Source organism: Convolutriloba macropyga, chromosome 2 (assembly GCF_964194025.1).
Source record: "Convolutriloba macropyga chromosome 2, txConMacr16.3, whole genome shotgun sequence".
NCBI classification, from domain to species: domain Eukaryota; kingdom Metazoa; phylum Xenacoelomorpha; order Acoela; family Convolutidae; genus Convolutriloba; species Convolutriloba macropyga.
This window is the reverse complement of record NC_134469.1, coordinates 9961678-9981382: the sequence shown is the minus strand read 5'-3', so window position 1 is coordinate 9981382 and position 19705 is coordinate 9961678. Positions and strand designations below refer to the sequence as shown.

Sequence of the window (19705 nt, the reverse complement as noted above, 5' to 3'; positions counted from 1 at the left end):
GAGCTGGAATTTATGGAACTTAAGCCATGTATGAGGAGCTGTACATTTGAACATTTAACATATATCTCACGGGGTCCTTTTTATGCTCAAGATAGCCTACAGTGCACAGGAACACGAGAGTGTGGTCACTAGCCGAAAGGCACTTAAGCAGAAATAATATATCTCGAGCTATTTTTTTGAACAATTGGTTTCCAAATGAATGAGGTGTTAGAATACGTGTTAAGAATTTTGAAGACAATCTTAGAAGAAACTTAGAAAACTACAAATTTAGAAAACTGATAATTTTGAAACCAAGTGAAGATTTTGAAGGTAATTTCTTCAGGTTCAGTGTTAAATTTTAAACAAAAATTTGAGCATCAATTATAATATATGATCATAAAAAGTTAATTTTGCTTCTTTGGAACATAACGGCTAAATGAAAAGTTAACCTGTCTGTTTTTTTTTAAATTTTTTTAGTTAAATCTATCATCATTTTATAACAGAATTTCGGCCCAAAGAGTTGTTATGCTTAGAGGACATTTGGCTGCAAACACTTCAAACTTAAAGGATAACCACGAGGAGAATAAATAAACAATAAACAAGCCAGCTGGGAAAGCTGTTCACTCTTTTTTCACGTTTCCTTCTCAACTCCTTCGGGGGCACCGATTCACACACTGAGTTTCACTAACATTAGTATAACAGCGTGTCAGTATTGTTTACTGCCCCCAGTTATAATCTGGTTATGAATAACAAGCGGTTCCTACACAGTAGTGCTGTTGGGCACAGCTAGTTTTGTTCGTTGGGAAGCAAGGAATGTGCCCTTAGGGTAGTTTTTTGTAAATCATGGGAGAAATTTCGGTTATAAGCTGTGTAATGTTTATCGAAACGTTTACATATAATAAACCCAAGTCAGGAATGTATCTTTGACTTATTTTGAAAAGTGACAGATGATTCGAAAGATAGTTTTCATTACAATGTGAATGAAACGCGAGAGAAAATTGTTATTTGATTGACTTTTGCAAAAATTTGTTCACTTGTTTGAGGACACTGTGAACAAGTTTAACGGTTTGGCTTCTTTGTAAACAAAAAGCAGACACCAAGGAAGAATTCTTTTCGCACAATGAAGGCCACTTACAGATCGCTGAATATTTTGCCAAGAAACAGGAAGAAGAGCCGTCACGAAAAACAAATTTCTGTTTTTGATTTTCTCTAGGTTGAGGTTCAAATCATACGTGACATAATAGGGAACGCTCCCGAATTTAATGAAATTTTTCAACTACTTAAATGTATTAAACAATTTAGCGTAAATATTTCTTCATAACTTTTTTCAAAACTTGAGAAAAAGGTGGAAACAAAATTCTCCTCATATTCTACGTCAGAATGTGCAGAATACGGTACATTTGCATTTTTTGCATTTATTATTATTATTATTATTATTATTATTATGCCACAGTTCTGAGTCTAAGAAATGTATAACGCGTATCCAGCACCAAACATTGTAAAACCGCAAATGAACCGTAAAACTGATAGATGGAGAAATATAAAATATTTCGGCAACTGCCTTCACTCAAAATCATTGTTTGTCATCTTTAGTTCTCAAAAATACAATTTTAAACAACTTTTCCTGGAACTTTTTCTAATAAAGCAGTTGAAATCATCTTGAAACTGTTTAGTTAATTTAGTTCAACAAGGGCAGTAAATCAAAATTCTGAACTAAAAATAAGCCGAGAGTACTTTACTTAAAGCCACCAACTGTTTTATAAAGATTTCGATGGTTATTGCTAGAACATTTTTTGCAAACACTGCAGTTTTTCTCAATAAAAAGTTTTAACAATTAAATTCTCAGATTTCATTTCTAGATGAGCCACATACCAGAGAAATCTACAGTGTCAATGACAAATTTCATGTGAAACATACCAGATTCTGAATGGAATGATAAATTCGAACTGTATTACCCTAAACGTATATTTGGTTCTACGAAAATTAGACAAGGTTGCTTGAAGCATCAAAGATCATGAAACAAACACTGTTTTATAAATTAACTGTGAACAATTTGAATGTGTTTTTCTGCACTTTGTGTATTTCAAAACTAATTACATTACGTTGCAAATAAAAATGTTGTTCAAAATTTTAAATGACAATTATCACAAAAGCCTGAATTAGTCTAACACATTTTCCATCTTTTTTTAAAAAAGATTTCAGAACTATTTTACAGATGAAAATCTCTCAGAAAGACATATTATTGACGTCTTTATTGCAATTTATCCAATGATAAAATTGAATGTGCCAAAATTACCAATGCCAGCCCAAACAATCGTTTGGTATTTTTAGTACAGGAATCCGGTTACAAATTAGCAGTCGGTGTTATAAACATATTTTCTAAAACCAAGTGGATGATAAGATCACATGTTTTGTTCTGATAGCTTCATATTAAGTCACACGGGCCATTTTGGCATAGAGGCGTGGCTTAATCAACTAATCTTCGACCTAAAACTTGGTTAAAAAAACACTTTATTATACTCTATGTTATCTCAATTAGATAATATTCAGAAAAATCGTTTTTCTGACTATTTCAGGGTAAACAATTGAATATTGGGAATTTTTGGAAGTTTTGTCACAAAATGCATTTTTGCACTGGTTGTTTTGTCTTGACACAGTTAGCAACAGAAACTATTTTGCAACTTTTCTTCTTAATCCAGAAATTGTCATGCAAGAGCCTCTCAAGCAACTATTCAAAAACTAGGTTTTCTTTGATTTTTTCTAATTGACAAGTTGTTAGAAAACATTTTGACAATAGTACAAAATTGAATTTTTTACTATAGCAGGTGTAGCCATTGCATCGTAAGGCATAAATCAATTTATGCATTGTTTTGTCTCTCGATGTAACTAACTCTTTACCAGCACAAAACAAGAAACTTATCCAGCTGTTCTGAGCGCGAATTGATATAAATACCTGTAGATCGAATTAGTTGAGGCACTTCTTCCCATTATGTTTCAAAAACTTATATAAAATTTACAAGGTTCCATTTTTATCTCATACTGAATGTAAAATTTTGATATGAACCCTTTTGAGCAGAGTATCTATTTTTGTAATGTTTCGCGAACATTATCAGCAATTCATCCTAACAACCGGCGTCCAAACGAACTTGAAATGCTGGAGCAAATAGAAAGAATAAAAAACAAACATAAACCGATTACAGCCAGACAAATTGCTCTCGAACAAAGGCCAGGGCAAGTTAATTTAGGGGATGTAGCCTAGAAATATATTTTTTTCATGGTTGCAAACAAATTCGATCATAGAGGGAATTGGACCTATGAACTCGGGATGCTCAACAGAATCTGTAACCACTCGGCTACCAAACTCTTGTAGTTTTCAATGCTACAATCGCTTTTATATTAGCAACAAAGCTTACTTCAAAGTGAGAGCAATTGAGACCACTCAAAAATTAAGAAGACAAGCGTGAAAACGTCACTTGAGAAGTAAACGAATGTTCTAGAACAAAAGCGCATAAACGGTCAAGCGAAATTTCATTCAAAGACGCACACGTGCACAATAATTACAAAAACTTCATTCGAGAGCAACTAATAAAAACTTAAGCCTTGAAAAAGGTCAATTGGCAGAAATTTTACATATTTTTTAAGATCTGAAGCATTAAGCGTTAGATTTACCATAATTTCAAAATTTGGTGGCCGATTTACATAGTCACTAACATTTATACAATTACGCTTTTTGTTGGCCTTTTTGATCGGCTCAGTTTTTCCTGAATGGTGGGGAATAAGCTAATTTGCACCTTGCACTTAATGAGGAGCAATTCACTTGAATTAATTCATGCGTGCGTGATTTAACTGTACGTGTGTGACGGGCATGTGAAAAGAAACCCAGCCACATACCAAATGTTCAACAATTACTCTTCCACAACCACAACCCATACATACATACATACATACATACACACAGGTATGTACAGTCCCATGGGGGTATTTTTGTGGATGAGAGTGAGGGGGCAATCAAGGAGCGGGATGAAAATTGATTTTATGCTAATTTCACTCTGCCTGCTAATTGTTTTCTGTCTTTTCATTACCCCCCTCAAAAATCCCAAAGAGCACCCACCGCCATCCTATCCCCAACCACCCACCCAACTTCCACCCAGGAATTGATCGCGGCTTCAACGGTACAGGTTGCAATGAACATGTACTATTACAAAAAAATAAACTAAAAAAGCGTGCCTGCCACCCAAATATTTTTGCGAAAAAGAAGCCCACCCCCCACTCAAAACCTCAAAGATTTGCCGATTAGCCCACCCCTCCCTAATTGTCCCTTATTCACTGACGTATAATAAACACACATATCCAAGAACAAACGAAGTAAATAGCACTTATTGTCAGATGCACAAAATGCCCTCTAATTGAGCGCGTTAAAAACATTTTAATATTCGTTGTTTTATTGAAATTATACGCAGAGCTTTTTTGAGCCTTTATGAGAAAATTTTCATTGGAGTCAAAGGGATAAATATTTTATTAAAACAGGGATCTAAATTGCCCATTAAAAATTCCAACCACAAAAACGTTTCAAATCTCGGGAGAATTTTTGTTCTATTCAATTTTGAACCAAAAGGACAATTCTATTTGTTCAACAAAATTTGCTGAGTTATAAAATTAAGAGCGGATATAAATACCTGTAGATCGAATTAGTTGAGGCACTTCTTCCCATTATGTTTCAAAAACTTATATAAAATTTACAAGGTTCCATTTTTATCTCATACTGAATGTAAAATTTTGATATGAACCCTTTTGAGCAGAGTATCTATTTTTGTAATGTTTCGCGAACATTATCAGCAATTCATCCTAACAACCGGCGTCCAAACGAACTTGAAATGCTGGAGCAAATAGAAAGAATAAAAAACAAACATAAACCGATTACAGCCAGACAAATTGCTCTCGAACAAAGGCCAGGGCAAGTTAATTTAGGGGATGTAGCCTAGAAATATATTTTTTTCATGGTTGCAAACAAATTCGATCATAGAGGGAATTGGACCTATGAACTCGGGATGCTCAACAGAATCTGTAACCACTCGGCTACCAAACTCTTGTAGTTTTCAATGCTACAATCGCTTTTATATTAGCAACAAAGCTTACTTCAAAGTGAGAGCAATTGAGACCACTCAAAAATTAAGAAGACAAGCGTGAAAACGTCACTTGAGAAGTAAACGAATGTTCTAGAACAAAAGCGCATAAACGGTCAAGCGAAATTTCATTCAAAGACGCACACGTGCACAATAATTACAAAAACTTCATTCGAGAGCAACTAATAAAAACTTAAGCCTTGAAAAAGGTCAATTGGCAGAAATTTTACATATTTTTTAAGATCTGAAGCATTAAGCGTTAGATTTACCATAATTTCAAAATTTGGTGGCCGATTTACATAGTCACTAACATTTATACAATTACGCTTTTTGTTGGCCTTTTTGATCGGCTCAGTTTTTCCTGAATGGTGGGGAATAAGCTAATTTGCACCTTGCACTTAATGAGGAGCAATTCACTTGAATTAATTCATGCATGCGTGATTTAACTGTACGTGTGTGACGGGCATGTGAAAAGAAACCCAGCCACATACCAAATGTTCAACAATTACTCTTCCACAACCACAACCCATACATACATACATACATACATACACACAGGTATGTACAGTCCCATGGGGGTATTTTTGTGGATGAGAGTGAGGGGGCAATCAAGGAGCGGGATGAAAATTGATTTTATGCTAATTTCACTCTGCCTGCTAATTGTTTTCTGTCTTTTCATTACCCCCCTCAAAAATCCCAAAGAGCACCCACCGCCATCCTATCCCCAACCACCCACCCAACTTCCACCCAGGAATTGATCGCGGCTTCAACGGTACAGGTTGCAATGAACATGTACTATTACAAAAAAATAAACTAAAAAAGCGTGCCTGCCACCCAAATATTTTTGCGAAAAAGAAGCCCACCCCCCCCCCCCCACTCAAAACCTCAAAGATTTGCCGATTAGCCCACCCCTCCCTAATTGTCCCTTATTCACTGACGTATAATAAACACACATATCCAAGAACAAACGAAGTAAATAGCACTTATTGTCAGATGCACAAAATGCCCTCTAATTGAGCGCGTTAAAAACATTTTAATATTCGTTGTTTTATTGAAATTATACGCAGAGCTTTTTTGAGCCTTTATGAGAAAATTTTCATTGGAGTCAAAGGGATAAATATTTTATTAAAACAGGGATCTAAATTGCCCATTAAAAATTCCAACCACAAAAACGTTTCAAATCTCGGGAGAATTTTTGTTCTATTCAATTTTGAACCAAAAGGACAATTCTATTTGTTCAACAAAATTTGCTGAGTTATAAAATTAAGAGCGGATAAACTAAACGTTGTTATGTTACGATGGAAAATGATCGGTCGCCTATAATTGCTTCAATTTTGATCTGGTCAAAATTTCAATCTGTTTTCAAATTTTTCACAATGTGTACACAATTTAGCGATTTTGTCGCTTTTTCAACATCAAAAATTCGAATACATTAAGCGGGTCTTTCCCGTTATAGCTCCCGCGCTTAGTGGTCAGATGACCTATAACCCCCCCCCCCCCCCCAAAAAAAAAAAATCATGGTAAACATACTATAGTTTCGTTGGGCTATAATGGGAAAGACCATATTAAGCCTTCTAATAAATAATATCCGCAAAAATATGGAAAGTAAAGATAGAACTTTTCCATGGAAAAAAATTATCTATTTTCAAAGAAAAATAGTGATTTCACTTTTTTCAATGTTTTGCTTTTTCAGTCTCTATTAAATTATTGTGAAAAGAAAATTTTTGCACCTGTGCTAATTGATTGATCATTTCAAATTTGTTTAGAGGTAGTGAAGTGAGTTCGTCCGGTGGGCGCCCAAATTCACCAATGCATTACAAAGCACGCCTAATTAACCACAATTTGTCAATGCCACCCTTGCTTTCATTATTCACAGATATATAATTGCAAATCTTGCTTTTCAAAAATCTTGATAGATGTATTTTGAAATTATTATGAACATAAAAAAATTTCCAATAAGATCCTGAAAAAAATTATTAGGAGCTACAAAATGAGCAAACCTAGCTTCAAGACAGAAATTTAAAAATTTGTCAATTCAACGTCTTCTGAGTTGATACTATATCCAACATTTCTCGTACATATCGTGTAGAAATTAAAGAATTTTACTTAAAATACTTGCTCGATCAAACTTATTAGCCTAGTGTTTCGACTGAAAATGCGAGCGAACATCTTTATTAGGAACGGTTACATAGTCAATCAGCACGAAGTCATGGTATTGCCATTCTGTATTTTTAATGTTTTTCCTTATTCATTGTTTTATCATATCACATTTTGAGTTTCAATTCTTGACTTATAGAAAATGTTATAAGAAAATAAAACAAGTATATTTGTTTTGACAAAAAACTGTTAGGATAGTTTACTTTTTTTGTAATAGTAAGAGCAGTTTTAACGCTAAAGTCAACAATCAAAGATTATTGAATTAGAGCAGATGCAAAAAAATTTTTAAAATATTTTAAAAATTTTTATTAAAATGAGATTAAAATATTTCATCAAATTATTGTTTTTGAAATATCTTTTGGGGTATATTTTTACAAGAAAAAAAGACAAAAAAACTTCAAAGATTATTTAGATTTAAAAAGTCTTCTAGTAACCATCATTTCAGTTCATATGAGCTTCCATTTAGAAAGAAATTAGAAAAAAAAAAACAAAAAATTTGAAACGATGTTTTTAAAAATCTAGTGGTGTTTATTAGAGAATTGTTTAGAAGAGCAAAATACAAATCATTTATAGTGAACACCAATTTCTCTTTCTAGAAGCAATGTAACTTCACGTTGGTTTTTTAAATTATAAGCAGTATAGTAGATCCGTTCACTTTTATGTTAGACTTTTCAATAAAGTTTTGTTTTCCGGGAGGCGATGATTTCGCTTTTGAAATAAGTTTGGATAACAATTTTAATTTAAAAAGTCTAAAACTAAAAGTCCATAAATGTATCATTTTCAGTTACGTATCATTCATTTTTTATACAATGAAAGCTTTCAATGTTTTTTAGACGGGAATATTTTTTATTGATGTAAGATACAAAATAGATTTTTGTAGAAATTTAATTTTTCCTGCTTCTATATTTTTTTGCTTTATTTTTTAACTCTACTTTTTTATGCACTCAAGAATTTGCAATTAAAAGGCGATTTTCCTAATAACATCTTTGAATTTACGAATTTCACAAAGTCTTTCTAAGGTACGAAAATTTTAGTGTTTGAACTACTTTTACGTTTTCAAGCGAAAACTATAGAGCGAAACTATTAAGCGAAATCATCCCACCAAAAACTAATTTTGAGAAACTTGCCTTTATAAAAGTTTATTAATGAGTTTTTAGTCATAATTTCATTTTGTTTGTAACTGAAAAATCAAACGTACTGTTCAAGAAATTTACGTGTTACAAGGTTTTGGATTGTTTTTCCCAAAATTGATGGGAAACTGATGTTTTAATGTCGACATTAATGCCGTCTCCGGATAATTTTCTAGGTCTGATATCTAATTCTTGATTAAACTATCGATATTAACAAAAAAACTGTCATAGAACTCTTTCATTCATTAATTGAGGTCGGAACAATAATCAGGAGAAACCAAATTAATCAATCTCAATCAGGAGAGGTGACTTCAAGCCTATAGAATCAATTGTTAACTGAAAAATGCGATGAGAAACAACTTTTGTTATACTATTAATAGATTTCAAAAGATGCAAAAAAACTATCTGCTAACTAATCAAAGCTAATTACTCAGAATGGTTGGAAACAAATCATGGTGTTCCACAGGGAACGGTTTCAGGGCCACTAGTTTTTCTTCTCTATATTAATGATTTTCGAGAAAAGGTACAAAGAAGCTTCGACATAATTCAATTTGCTGATGACACAAGTTTCCATTTTAGCAGAAACCATGTCAGCGAACTGGAAAAATGTGTTTATGAAATACTGGAGAAAACAGATAATTATCTAAAGCAAAACAAATTAACTATGAATACCGGTAGAACTGAACATCTTTGCGTCTCGAAGGAACAGAAAATTTTGATCCAATAGTTTTTTGGGGACAAGAAATTAAACCACAAAGTCACTGCAGATACTTGGGTATAATAATTGATTCTAAATTAAATTTTCATGTACAACTCAACAAAGTCCTATCAAATATGGCCACAGCGATTAGATCCCTAGACCTTTTACGTTATCAGTTACCTCTGGAAGCACGATTGATGCTATTCAAATCCCTAGTCCTTTCTCATTTAACATTCAGTGCTCTATTTTTTCAGAACTTGAATTTCTCTGCAATGCAGCGAATTAATCGACAAATCAATTGGGGTATTAAAGTTTGCTATATGAGAAAAAAGTTTGAGAGATCTACAGATCTCTTAGTAAAATCTGACATTTTGCCTGCAGAACTTTTAATAAGCCAGATGAGTGTTTCAAAACTTAGGAATGATATTTCATTTTTGAAAACACACGGCACTGAGAGTTTTTTTCTAAGTGGTAATGTCTTAGTAAGAAAAAACAACAGAACTGAACAGCTAATTCTCTTAAGGTCGATCAGTCGATCAATACAAAAAAGAAGCATCCAAAAATGGAATAAACTTCCGCGTGAAGTCCGGACTATCAGATCACGCTCAAAGTTTAAACGCATGTTAAAACAGCATCTGCTCCAACAATTCAAACTTGTACCGTTGGAAAGGAACGTTGGTGGCTTCAAAAGTTATTTTTACCTTTAGAAAACGGAATTTGATTTTGAAAAAACTAAGTTTGATTTTTAACATTGTACTAATTTTGTTTATATAATTTTAAATTTGTAATATTTAACCCCTGGGTTATATTTTCAATTTATTTGTTTAAAAAAAAAGATATCGCAGCAAAAAATATATGATCTTCTTTGTTTGATTTTTTACCTTCGAATAATGAAAAACCTTCGATTTTTTACCTTCGAATATGATCTTTTTTGTTTGATTTTTTACCTTCGAATAATGAAAAACCTATAGTTTGATTAGTTTTCACAAATGTCAATATTGCCCCTTAAAGTTTTGTAAAAATCTAGGCTTTTTAAATTGAGCTCTCCGTGAGAGAAAGTACTTAAGTGTTTTGGAGCTCAATTTTGATTTGATTTTAAGACAAATTCTGCTTAAATTTGTCATTCAGTTTTTTTTACATTTCTCGAAACCATAAAATTTTCCAAAATAGAGGGAAGCAACACACTATAGAGTAGTGGTGCATTATTATAAAATTTTGTTCTCTTTTTAGCATTTTTTTAACTGTTTTTACAGGACTACCAGCGATATTGTGTTGCTGACTGAAGTATCAGAAAATCGTATCTGCTCAAATTACAAATTAGCAAAAATTAGAAATCAGATCGTTCCATAAAATATGCAAAATGGCTGTATGAAAATTTTTCAACCCCCTCCCTCCCCACTTTTCACTCGCGCCCTTAGTCCAACCCGATATGCTTAACAAGGTGGGCAGATACAGATGAATGATGCATTTTAATTTTTGGGCAACTAAATCGATCTGTGACAAGACAAGTGACAACCACTTGACGGGGGGCTGAGCTGCCCACTTACAAGTTAGTCACAAGTTAGTTACTAGTTATAAATACCACCACTATTGCCGCGTAGAATTAAATTAGGGAGATTTTTGCAGCAGCCACGCTGTCTGTTTTGTATGCTGTGTGTGTCTATGTGCGTTATTTTGGTAACGTTTTTATTTTCTTGGAGGGGGGGGGGGGGGAGAGGTTGTATGTTACAAGTTTGGTGGATTATTACAAGCGATTGGTTGTTTCTAATGTCGGACATCTCATTAGAAATTCAATGAGTTGAATGTGTCTACGATTAAATAAATTCCAAAGAAATTCAGATGTGAAAAGTCATTCCAGGAAAGAGCACAAAGTGTGTGGACAACATTTATTAGCCCAATTTTGCCCATTTTGGGTGACAGTTTAACATAGTGCGAGTTATTGTGGTTATCAGTCATAACCACTTAAAACGTCAACAGACTCGTTTTTAGTTGATAACTTATAACAGGTGAAAAATTCACCCCTTGTTAAAAAGTGCCCTGATTTCTTCTGCAGCAATAACAAAAGATTGTCACCTCTAATTTGTAAAAACAACTTTCTTATCTCCAAACTGAAAATAAAAAGTTTTCATGTCGCCCTTACTTCTATTTCTTTTTTAATTCAGAATTGAGAGTTTTACTGACATAAGTTGGGAAACGTTTCAAAAACTTAGCAGTTAACAAAAAGCGGTTGTTTTTATTAGAGTTCAACCTGGAGCGCGTCCTTCAGTAAAAAATTAACATAAAAAAATTATAAAATTTATGTAATGTTATTTTTCTTAAGAATAATTGAATGAATTGTCATTACGAGCGTTTACCGACAACAATTTTTTTCGTCAATATACCCACTTTTTTGTAACCACATTTCACTTTTCCTACCTGAATCTGAATATGTCATTGTGCGTGTGAAATGTGCTTAAAAACTTTGAAGATGGAAAGATGGTGCCCTAGGTGGAAATTTCAGTCAGTGTTTTCCACTTTTAAACTCGAAATTGAAAAGTGGAATCTACTTTCCACCACAAAACAGATTTAATGGGAGACCATTCCGCAAAAAAGCTGTAATTATATTTCACTTAATGTGTGAGCGCATATTGTGTTTTCCAGGACTGGAAGCAAAAACCACCTTTAAAAGCAGTCGAATTTGCAATTCGCTCAAAAAATAACTGACTAGTCAGGGAAGCATGATGCACAAAACAGAAGCACATAAAGCTAAAAATAAGAAGAATAAAAGAATTTTTCTGCAATTGATAATATATACTTAATGTAGAATAAAATTGAGGGATGTTTTTTCAATTAATGAGGATTGCTTATTGTTCTTTCTTTTTTGTGTGTCTTTGAAACTCATCGATGAGCCCCCAAATTTTGGGCAATTAAAGTATTTAGATGAAGTCTGTTTTAAAAAGTCCTATTGTAAATGTGGAAAACAATTCCATTAATGGTACTTTAATATGTGTACTAGAATGCAAAATCTAGTAATTCATATTTTCATGTTTTCCTTGCTATAAAATACTTCCAAAAAGGTTTGGTGGAATTGTCTTAATTGTTCTAATTCGCTTCAATTCAAAAAGGATCATTTTTTTTAAATGCCCGAACCGCCGAATTTGGATACTAAGAACATATTTGGAAGTAATTTTCACTTTAGGTTATTTAATTGCCATTTGGAAACTACTTACAGGTAATTCAACCTCTTTTCGCATTGGGCGTCAAAAAACGAGTGGAAGTGCTGTCGTCATTCTTCGTATTTAGTTTCATGTTAAACCAATTCAACTTTTCATGCTTTTGCGCTGTAGCATCTAACATTTCCAATACATAAATCAAAGAACCTAAATTGCTAGCAGTTGATAATAAGGCCCTCAGTTCATTAATTGCTGATTAAAAATTAATATAACAAGTAGCAAACTATCACTTATTAAGTGGAAAATGGTCCTTAGTAAAGATCGGTTTCCAACTTAAATCCTAAATAAAGGAATCCAAGAAATAATTATAGGAAAATTGAAGTCGTCACTGTTATCTATAGACACTCAGAAAGGTATATACTAATAGGTTGAGGGAACAAATTACAATTTGTTAAGGCCGCCTGGAAAAATTGGGCCAGATTATTCGGGTCTTTTAGGGGACCGTAGCTTTGAGGCCCAGTAGTGGATACTTGGCGCCCAAGAGAAGACGCATCAAAATTCTAGGAGACTAAAATTAAAAGGGAAGGAAAATGTAATCATTTTTTATTTGTAGAGTTTTCTCTTCAGTGTTTCTATCTGCTTATGAGATTAGGAAGACTATCAAAATTTTTCTACGTTTTTGACAGATCGTTTTGTATTTACCAGCGCTGTCGTTTTCGATCAGATGGTAAAATGTTTTTGATCCAACGCTGCCGAATAGTATACTCATCCCTGATCAATTGTAAGTACAAACAGAACGCCGCAATGTTCTTATACGCTGATCAGAGTCTGATCATGAGCAATCATCTCAACGTAGAAAATGCTGATGATGCAGATTTTTTAACAGCTTCAAATAATTCATTTTCACATATCGTTGACTTGACAATTAAACAGTTCAATTTTGTGTTTATGATATGACCAAGGACGTTATATTCTTCAAAAATGTGCAAGGTTTAAAATGCCACCCACATCTTTGCAGTATCACATTCTAAGTGACCAGATTTTTGAACTATTTACTGTGCCAGATTTTTTAAACAGCAAAGTGAGTGTTTGAATTATAGGTTACGTGACTCTGATGAAATTAAGGTCCAGAGCCGCGTAGCCGATAAAGAATTGAGCCATAATTTGACCTTAAGCAGGGTCATGAAAACTTTTCACTAACGGTCAAATTTTAAAATCACAACATTTGCGGTTCCAGATTGTGGAGTGCCGGATTTTAGAACTTGCAGAAGTATTCCAAGCAATGTTATGTGACTCCGGTGAAAAGACGAAGGCAACTTTGAAATTCCAGCTCGAACATGTTGAACCATTAAGTATGTCTCCATTAAAGCATTTTTGTTTTCAGGAACTATAATAAAGCTTGTGCAAAAAATCCATGCTCGAAAAAAGTTGCATGTTATTTTCACATTTAACGATCAACTAGCGTTCGGAGACAACTAAGTTTTTTTTCAAATGGGTTACCTTTCAGGATACCTGCCATATTTGAGGGTAACTTTTTTTACCTGTAATTTTGTCTCTGACCAGTTTGCAACTCTCAACCTCCCCGATGGCTGAGAAGAGGACCCTGACCTCCTCCTGTTTCATTGAGGGTGGAAGGTAGTTGGTGATGAGATTTGTACTGCTCTCATTGGGGAGGGGCTGCGGCAACACACCCCCGGATAAGTCCAGACAACTACCATTTCCTGTGAACAATTTGAAGGTTTTTGGTCAGTTTTTTTTTATTTCACCAGCTCACGTTGTATTTATTTCACAAATTTATTTCACATAAAATTAACTGACGAACAATCGAATCAATGCGTTCCAAATCAGAGAAAACGTATATAATCGTTGTATCGCTTCATTGCTTTTTGCAGACGTGGTCATTCGAAATGAAACTGTTCACACTTAATTCTCATTACTCGGATAATCAATCAACAAAGTATAGTTACTCAATTCCTGAAAAACTCCCAACAAAGAAAAAAACAAGTAAAACCCCGCGTAAGTAAAATCCAATTTGACTGCTAAAGAGCTGTTTATTTACTGCATTTGGCCATGCCTCATTGGGCCGTAGCACTTGATATGAACTATCACAAGCAAAAAAAAATGCTTGGAAAAACTTCACCTGACTCATCAATTACGTTTGTGAGATTGCATTAAAAAAATAATTGTTCTCAATTGGCGGTAGAATTGAACTTTCATTTTTTTCCAACTGACCGTTTGACAAACCGGAAGATTGTGAGTCGTGTACCCCAAGAGCCGAAGAGAGATCCAACGCACTGCCATTCATCTGATGGTTACTATTCGGAGAAGACGAAGACCCGAATTCATCTTTCGGCTGGGGGGCAGGTCCCCCCAAACCCACAGAGTAGAGGCTGGTTAGACTGTTGTTGTTTATGTTGTTGTTATTGTTGTTCGTGATATTTGTGCCCATAGCGCCCAGAAGGGAGGAGGAGTGATTGTGGTGATGGTGGTTGTTTGTGACGTCAGAGAGGGTGTTTGCAAAAGAGCAGTTGTTCAACGACAGGCCTGAAAAAAATTGAACTTACTTTAACGTGAGTTTAATTTATTCGATCTAAAATTGATATAAAGAATCATAATTGTGCTTGATTGTTGATTTTTGTTATCATTAAAATTGAAGTATTAATAATTTCAGCTACCGTGTTTACTTATGAATAGTTATGGTAAATTTACATAACGTGCTTTGTTTTTTTTTCTCATTCAATGTGAAATATAAGTTTTCTAGTAGCTCCTGTTGTTATAGAATTAAGTATACTTATTTTGTTTCTTCGCTATTTAGATGACCGGAATGTTTTAATTGTATCTCAATAATAGCTCTGTGGAGTAATTAACTTTTTTTGCCAGGTAGTTGTTCTGTACGGTTTTAGTTTCATGGTCAGCTACTGTAAGCCGTACTAAAAACTCTGATCAAATATTCGAACCTAAATTCTGATTCATGTCTGCTTTATTTGGGGTCATCACTCTTCCACCACCCAGTCCAGAACCAAAATTTGACAACGCATTTGAGAACTCAGATCCAAGAGGACTGGTTTTGTTTCCAGACATTTTCAGGGCGTCCGAGAGGGAAAAGGCGTTGCCGAGAGTACCTCCCGGGTTGCTTCCCAGGGCACCCGAGTTCACTGGGGACGCACAGGCAGCAGCTCCGGCAGGATTGTCCAGGAGTCCAGACATTAAGAATAGGTTGGCAGTGTTGAGAGACGCAAGATAGATGTTTGGGTCCGTCTAAACAATAGCAAACAAAAACTTACTAGCTGAGTTGTGATTTGATGAGCAGATTTGAAATATAAACATATTTGAGCCGCCACATTTTTTTTTATTAATTTTATCCACGCGTTAGAAGTCAGAACGCCAGGTTATAAGAAGTTTATTTGGATTCCTAGTTAGTTTTTTTGAAAAAAGTATAAAGCCCTGGCAAACTTTTATGCACAAAATTTTTGCCAAAACCTTGAAAATTAAAACAGAAGGATAATTGTGAAATTGTGCCAGGAGGGAAAATCCCATTCGTGCACTTCAGTTTCGACATTTTCCCCAAATATGGGAAACCATTATACCTCTATTGTTTTCAGTTTGCTTTTCCATTTTGTTGAAACTATTAACAAACTTTTGTTAGATGTGTTTAATATGGGATGCAAACAATATTTCACACACGAAAAATGACAGTTTTTGTCAATTTTTCACCTTCTAAGGAATTTTGCTAATTTTTTCATTTCGCTTGACTTGATCAATTTTCCGAAGAAGTTGCTACTATTTCTAAACTTCCCCGGTGTTTCAAAATCACTACAGAATCCTTTGCAAAGTTAACAAGCAAAATTGATTTAAAAAAACTGTTTATCGTCTCTTGACCTATTATTTGCTGTCTTGCAATGGAAATCAGGCTGCCTTTTACTAAAATTGATGATATAATTGAATTTCCTGTTGTCCCGGGTCGAAGTCGAATGGCTATCTTGCAAGATTTTGGCAGGTTCTGTCAGATTTTTCTTGCAGCTATATTTCTGCCAGAGGATTCCAAGATATCCATTTTTTTGCCAAAACTTTGCGATTTAACATTTTTTCTGCCAGAATTTTCCACGATAACCATTTTTCTGCAAGAAACAAGCAAAACAACTATTGCTTTGAAAGAATATCGCAAGATAACCATTTTTCTGCCAGATCTATCAAGATAACCATTCTTCTAACAAATCTTGCGCGGTAACAATTTTCCTGCCAGATCTTGCAAGATAGACAGTTTTTGCAAGATTCTAGCTGAATCTTGCAAGATAACCATCTATCCGATTTTTTTTTGCAAGATAACTAACTGGAGGTGTTACCTTCATTTCAGCTACTAGACGGAATTTTAGAAAAAAGTTTTGGAAGACCAGAAAGCCTCTCCATGAAGTAGGACTCTTTCGAAAACGGAATTTCATGTTTGTTAAATTTTTGGGAAACTCTGCATATTAATCCAAAAGTTGCAATACTTATCAATTGCAAAACTTTCAAAATATGAAGGTTAATTGCCTTGCCTTTAGTAATTAGTTTATTAGCAGATTCTTGTTGTAATCATCTCATTACAACAACATCTAAGGCAACTCATTCTCTAGTCAACCGACTTTCTTTTTTTTTGCAAAAGCTGAACAAACCGATCAACCTGAAAACTCTTTCGAGTTTTTTAACCAGTGTAAATGAGCGACGGAAGGCAAAGTTTTACCTAAGGGGTATATATTTTGCAATTTTTCTTTCACAATAACTCATAAGGTCAAAAAAAGCTTTTATCTGTTTCTTGTCCTGCCAGGTAAAGTATTTAAAACCGATTTGATACAAAATTTTTAAAAAGAAAACGTGTCTATCACATTTATTTGTTGAATAATTTTAGGTTATACTGCTATAAATGCCATGCCAGGATCAGGATAAATTTTCTGTTCAGAACTTCTGTTCTCACCAAGTTCTCATCATGATATATTATACTTAATCATAATAGTTTTGTTTAACAAGATGTTTCTTAATTTTTTCTCAAACTTTTACAACTAAATAGAGATTTTGCATACATTGGCAGCATTTATTAAGTTTCGTTTTTTTAGTACAATTAATTAGTTATTCTTGTATCATCTTTTAAACAAACCCGTATCTTTTGTGACCACAATAACTAAAACATTGCCGCTTTTGTTTTGTTTGTTTTATTATTTGGAATCCTACACTCACTGAATTAAACACAGTTTTTTCAAGGACTGAAAATATCTGGAAATCAATAATTTTACTACTTCTCGTCATTCATTTTTTCAAAATAATAAAATTTGTCAGGAAATGTAGCTCGGCTTCATTTTAAATTCCAGAATTTTTTTTGTGGTAGAACATCACAAATTTTTGTATCTTACATTGGAATGTTTTTGTATGGACCAAACTGTTTGAGTTACAGCAAACTGCATTGTTTGAACTATACTTGATTGACAGTTTCTTTATTAAACGCATATACTGTTTAATTCTGAAACCTTTGAAAGCGAACGAAATCGGGGGCAGAACTAACAACTTAATGAAATATTCAAATAGTAATTTGAATTTTGCTCACCATTATTTTAAACAACCAAATGAAGAGAACTAACCACAATAAAACTAATAATTTTAGGAATTCAAATTATAATTATGTATTTAAATCTAATGGGCAAATGAAAATACAAATTTCATGAAAGAAATAAATCAAAGTCTAGTAATAACTCAACAAATCTCGGTTTACTAATAACTGAATTCCAAATATAACCTAAATAAACATAAATTAAACAACAAAAAATAAATAAAAACAACTGTTTAAACAAACACGAAATAAATTGACAATTAGCGATTTCCCGTTATTTTCCTTTGAAAAGAAACTTATGCCAAAAGTTGAAAGCTTTCACATGAAATTTGAATTATTTGGCAATTTAAAATCTTTTCCTTCAGCCGCACTTTTTGCAAAAAGGGAAGTGTGAAGTTGAGATAACTTTGTGGGGGATGCAAAATTTAAAGACTTTTTCAAGTGTAAAAGCAGAGCGCTTTATGAACAAACTAGCCCGGGAATGAAAATAGTTAGTTAGCGCGAACAAAAGAATCTCTCAAGTGAAAATTGCTGAACAAGTTTTGAAAGAGGCCAGATTAAGATTGCGCGCTCGCTCTTCTATATAAAGAGTAGAGAGGTATATAACGAATATATATCGAAAGGTGGGGCGTGCATACACAAATAGCTGCGAAATAAAATATATGGGGAATTATATAGCGAAATATACTCTCAAAAACTGATGAATAGAAGTGCAAAAATAGCGGGAAAAGGAAAAAAGAGAGGTAGGATAGATAAACTTTCACAATTAACCAAGTTGGGATGAAATGTGGAAAAATTTTGTTAAATGATGATTTTAACAGGTTTTGAGAGGAACAAATTTTCCCTAAAAATTTATGGAAAACTGCACGCGTGCTCAAATTTAACGTCAACTTGACAGCCGTAATTTTAGGGATTGTTCACTTTAAAGGTTACTATTTCCGGGAAATATATATTGTATAACAGTTTTAACAATATGATTGTTATAAATAACTAAAATAGATAGTTTTCTAATTTGTCAGTTCTTCAGAAATAGAACGATAAACTTCCTTCACTTCTTTCAGGAACTGATGAAAATTGCTCGTTGATGCAATTAATGTCAGTTATGATAGAATTGTGGCTAGTTAATGCGGTTTCAGTTCATAACTTTCACGTTATAATCGTCACTTGTTTATAAATCATAACTTATTCATAACTAAATTGAGGAAACGCAGTGCAATTAAACTTAACAAAAATAAGAGAACTTTGAATGAAATAAAAAAATTAAATAAAATAAACTAGTAATTAATTTACAATTTGGAAAATAAAGAGAGGTTATATCCAGGATAAATGTTGTATAGTATTAAGTGAACAATTTTTAGTGACTAGCCAAGCTTTGTTTTCCTTTTAAGCAGCAGAAAAGATCGTTCTTTCAAGATTATTTATCCTCGTTCAGCTTAATACAACTGCTGCAGCAGGCTTTAATACACTACAAGTATAATCTTAAGTGATTCCTCTTAAGTTCCAATAAATAAATATATGTATCTATCTATATACAGTATTATCTATCCAGTATCTATAGTCTATAACAAAACGATGAAAAGATAGAAATTAGAGATAAAGTTTGATACGCGCCAAATGTATTTCACAGTTTAATGTGAAATAATAGGAAATATTTAGCAATAGGTCTGCGGACAGACGAGAAATGAAAAAAAGTAACGGGGATATAGTTGAAATTAGCAGCTATGGAAGAAGTTATGCTCTTTTTTTCTTTTCTGTCTCTTAGTAGAATTCTGTTTTTCTCTCCTATATATCTCTATCCTGCACAAATTATAGAGCTGCCGCGTTCTTTCGCACTGAAGTATATAAGAAGGGCTTGTGCTGTATCTAGTTGGAGTTGTATAGCCGGG

At 33.5% G+C, this 19705-nt stretch overlaps 1 protein-coding gene across 1 annotated transcript in view; it reads right to left on the bottom strand.

Annotated features, from left to right (window-relative positions):
- Positions 1-19705, bottom strand: part of LOC142356336 (ELAV-like protein 3) — a 46312-nt gene that overhangs the window by 26258 nt on the left and 349 nt on the right. The window contains exons 1-4 of the mRNA XM_075408268.1: positions 17817-19705; positions 15199-15499; positions 14474-14785; positions 13783-13962 (exon numbers count right to left, since the gene is read on the bottom strand). The exon at positions 17817-19705 is cut by the window's right edge and continues 349 nt beyond it. Of these exons, the coding sequence (XP_075264383.1) occupies positions 13783-13962; positions 14474-14785; positions 15199-15499; positions 17817-17819 (796 nt within the window). The 5' untranslated portion in view covers positions 17820-19705. The remainder of the gene's footprint in view (positions 1-13782; positions 13963-14473; positions 14786-15198; positions 15500-17816) is intronic.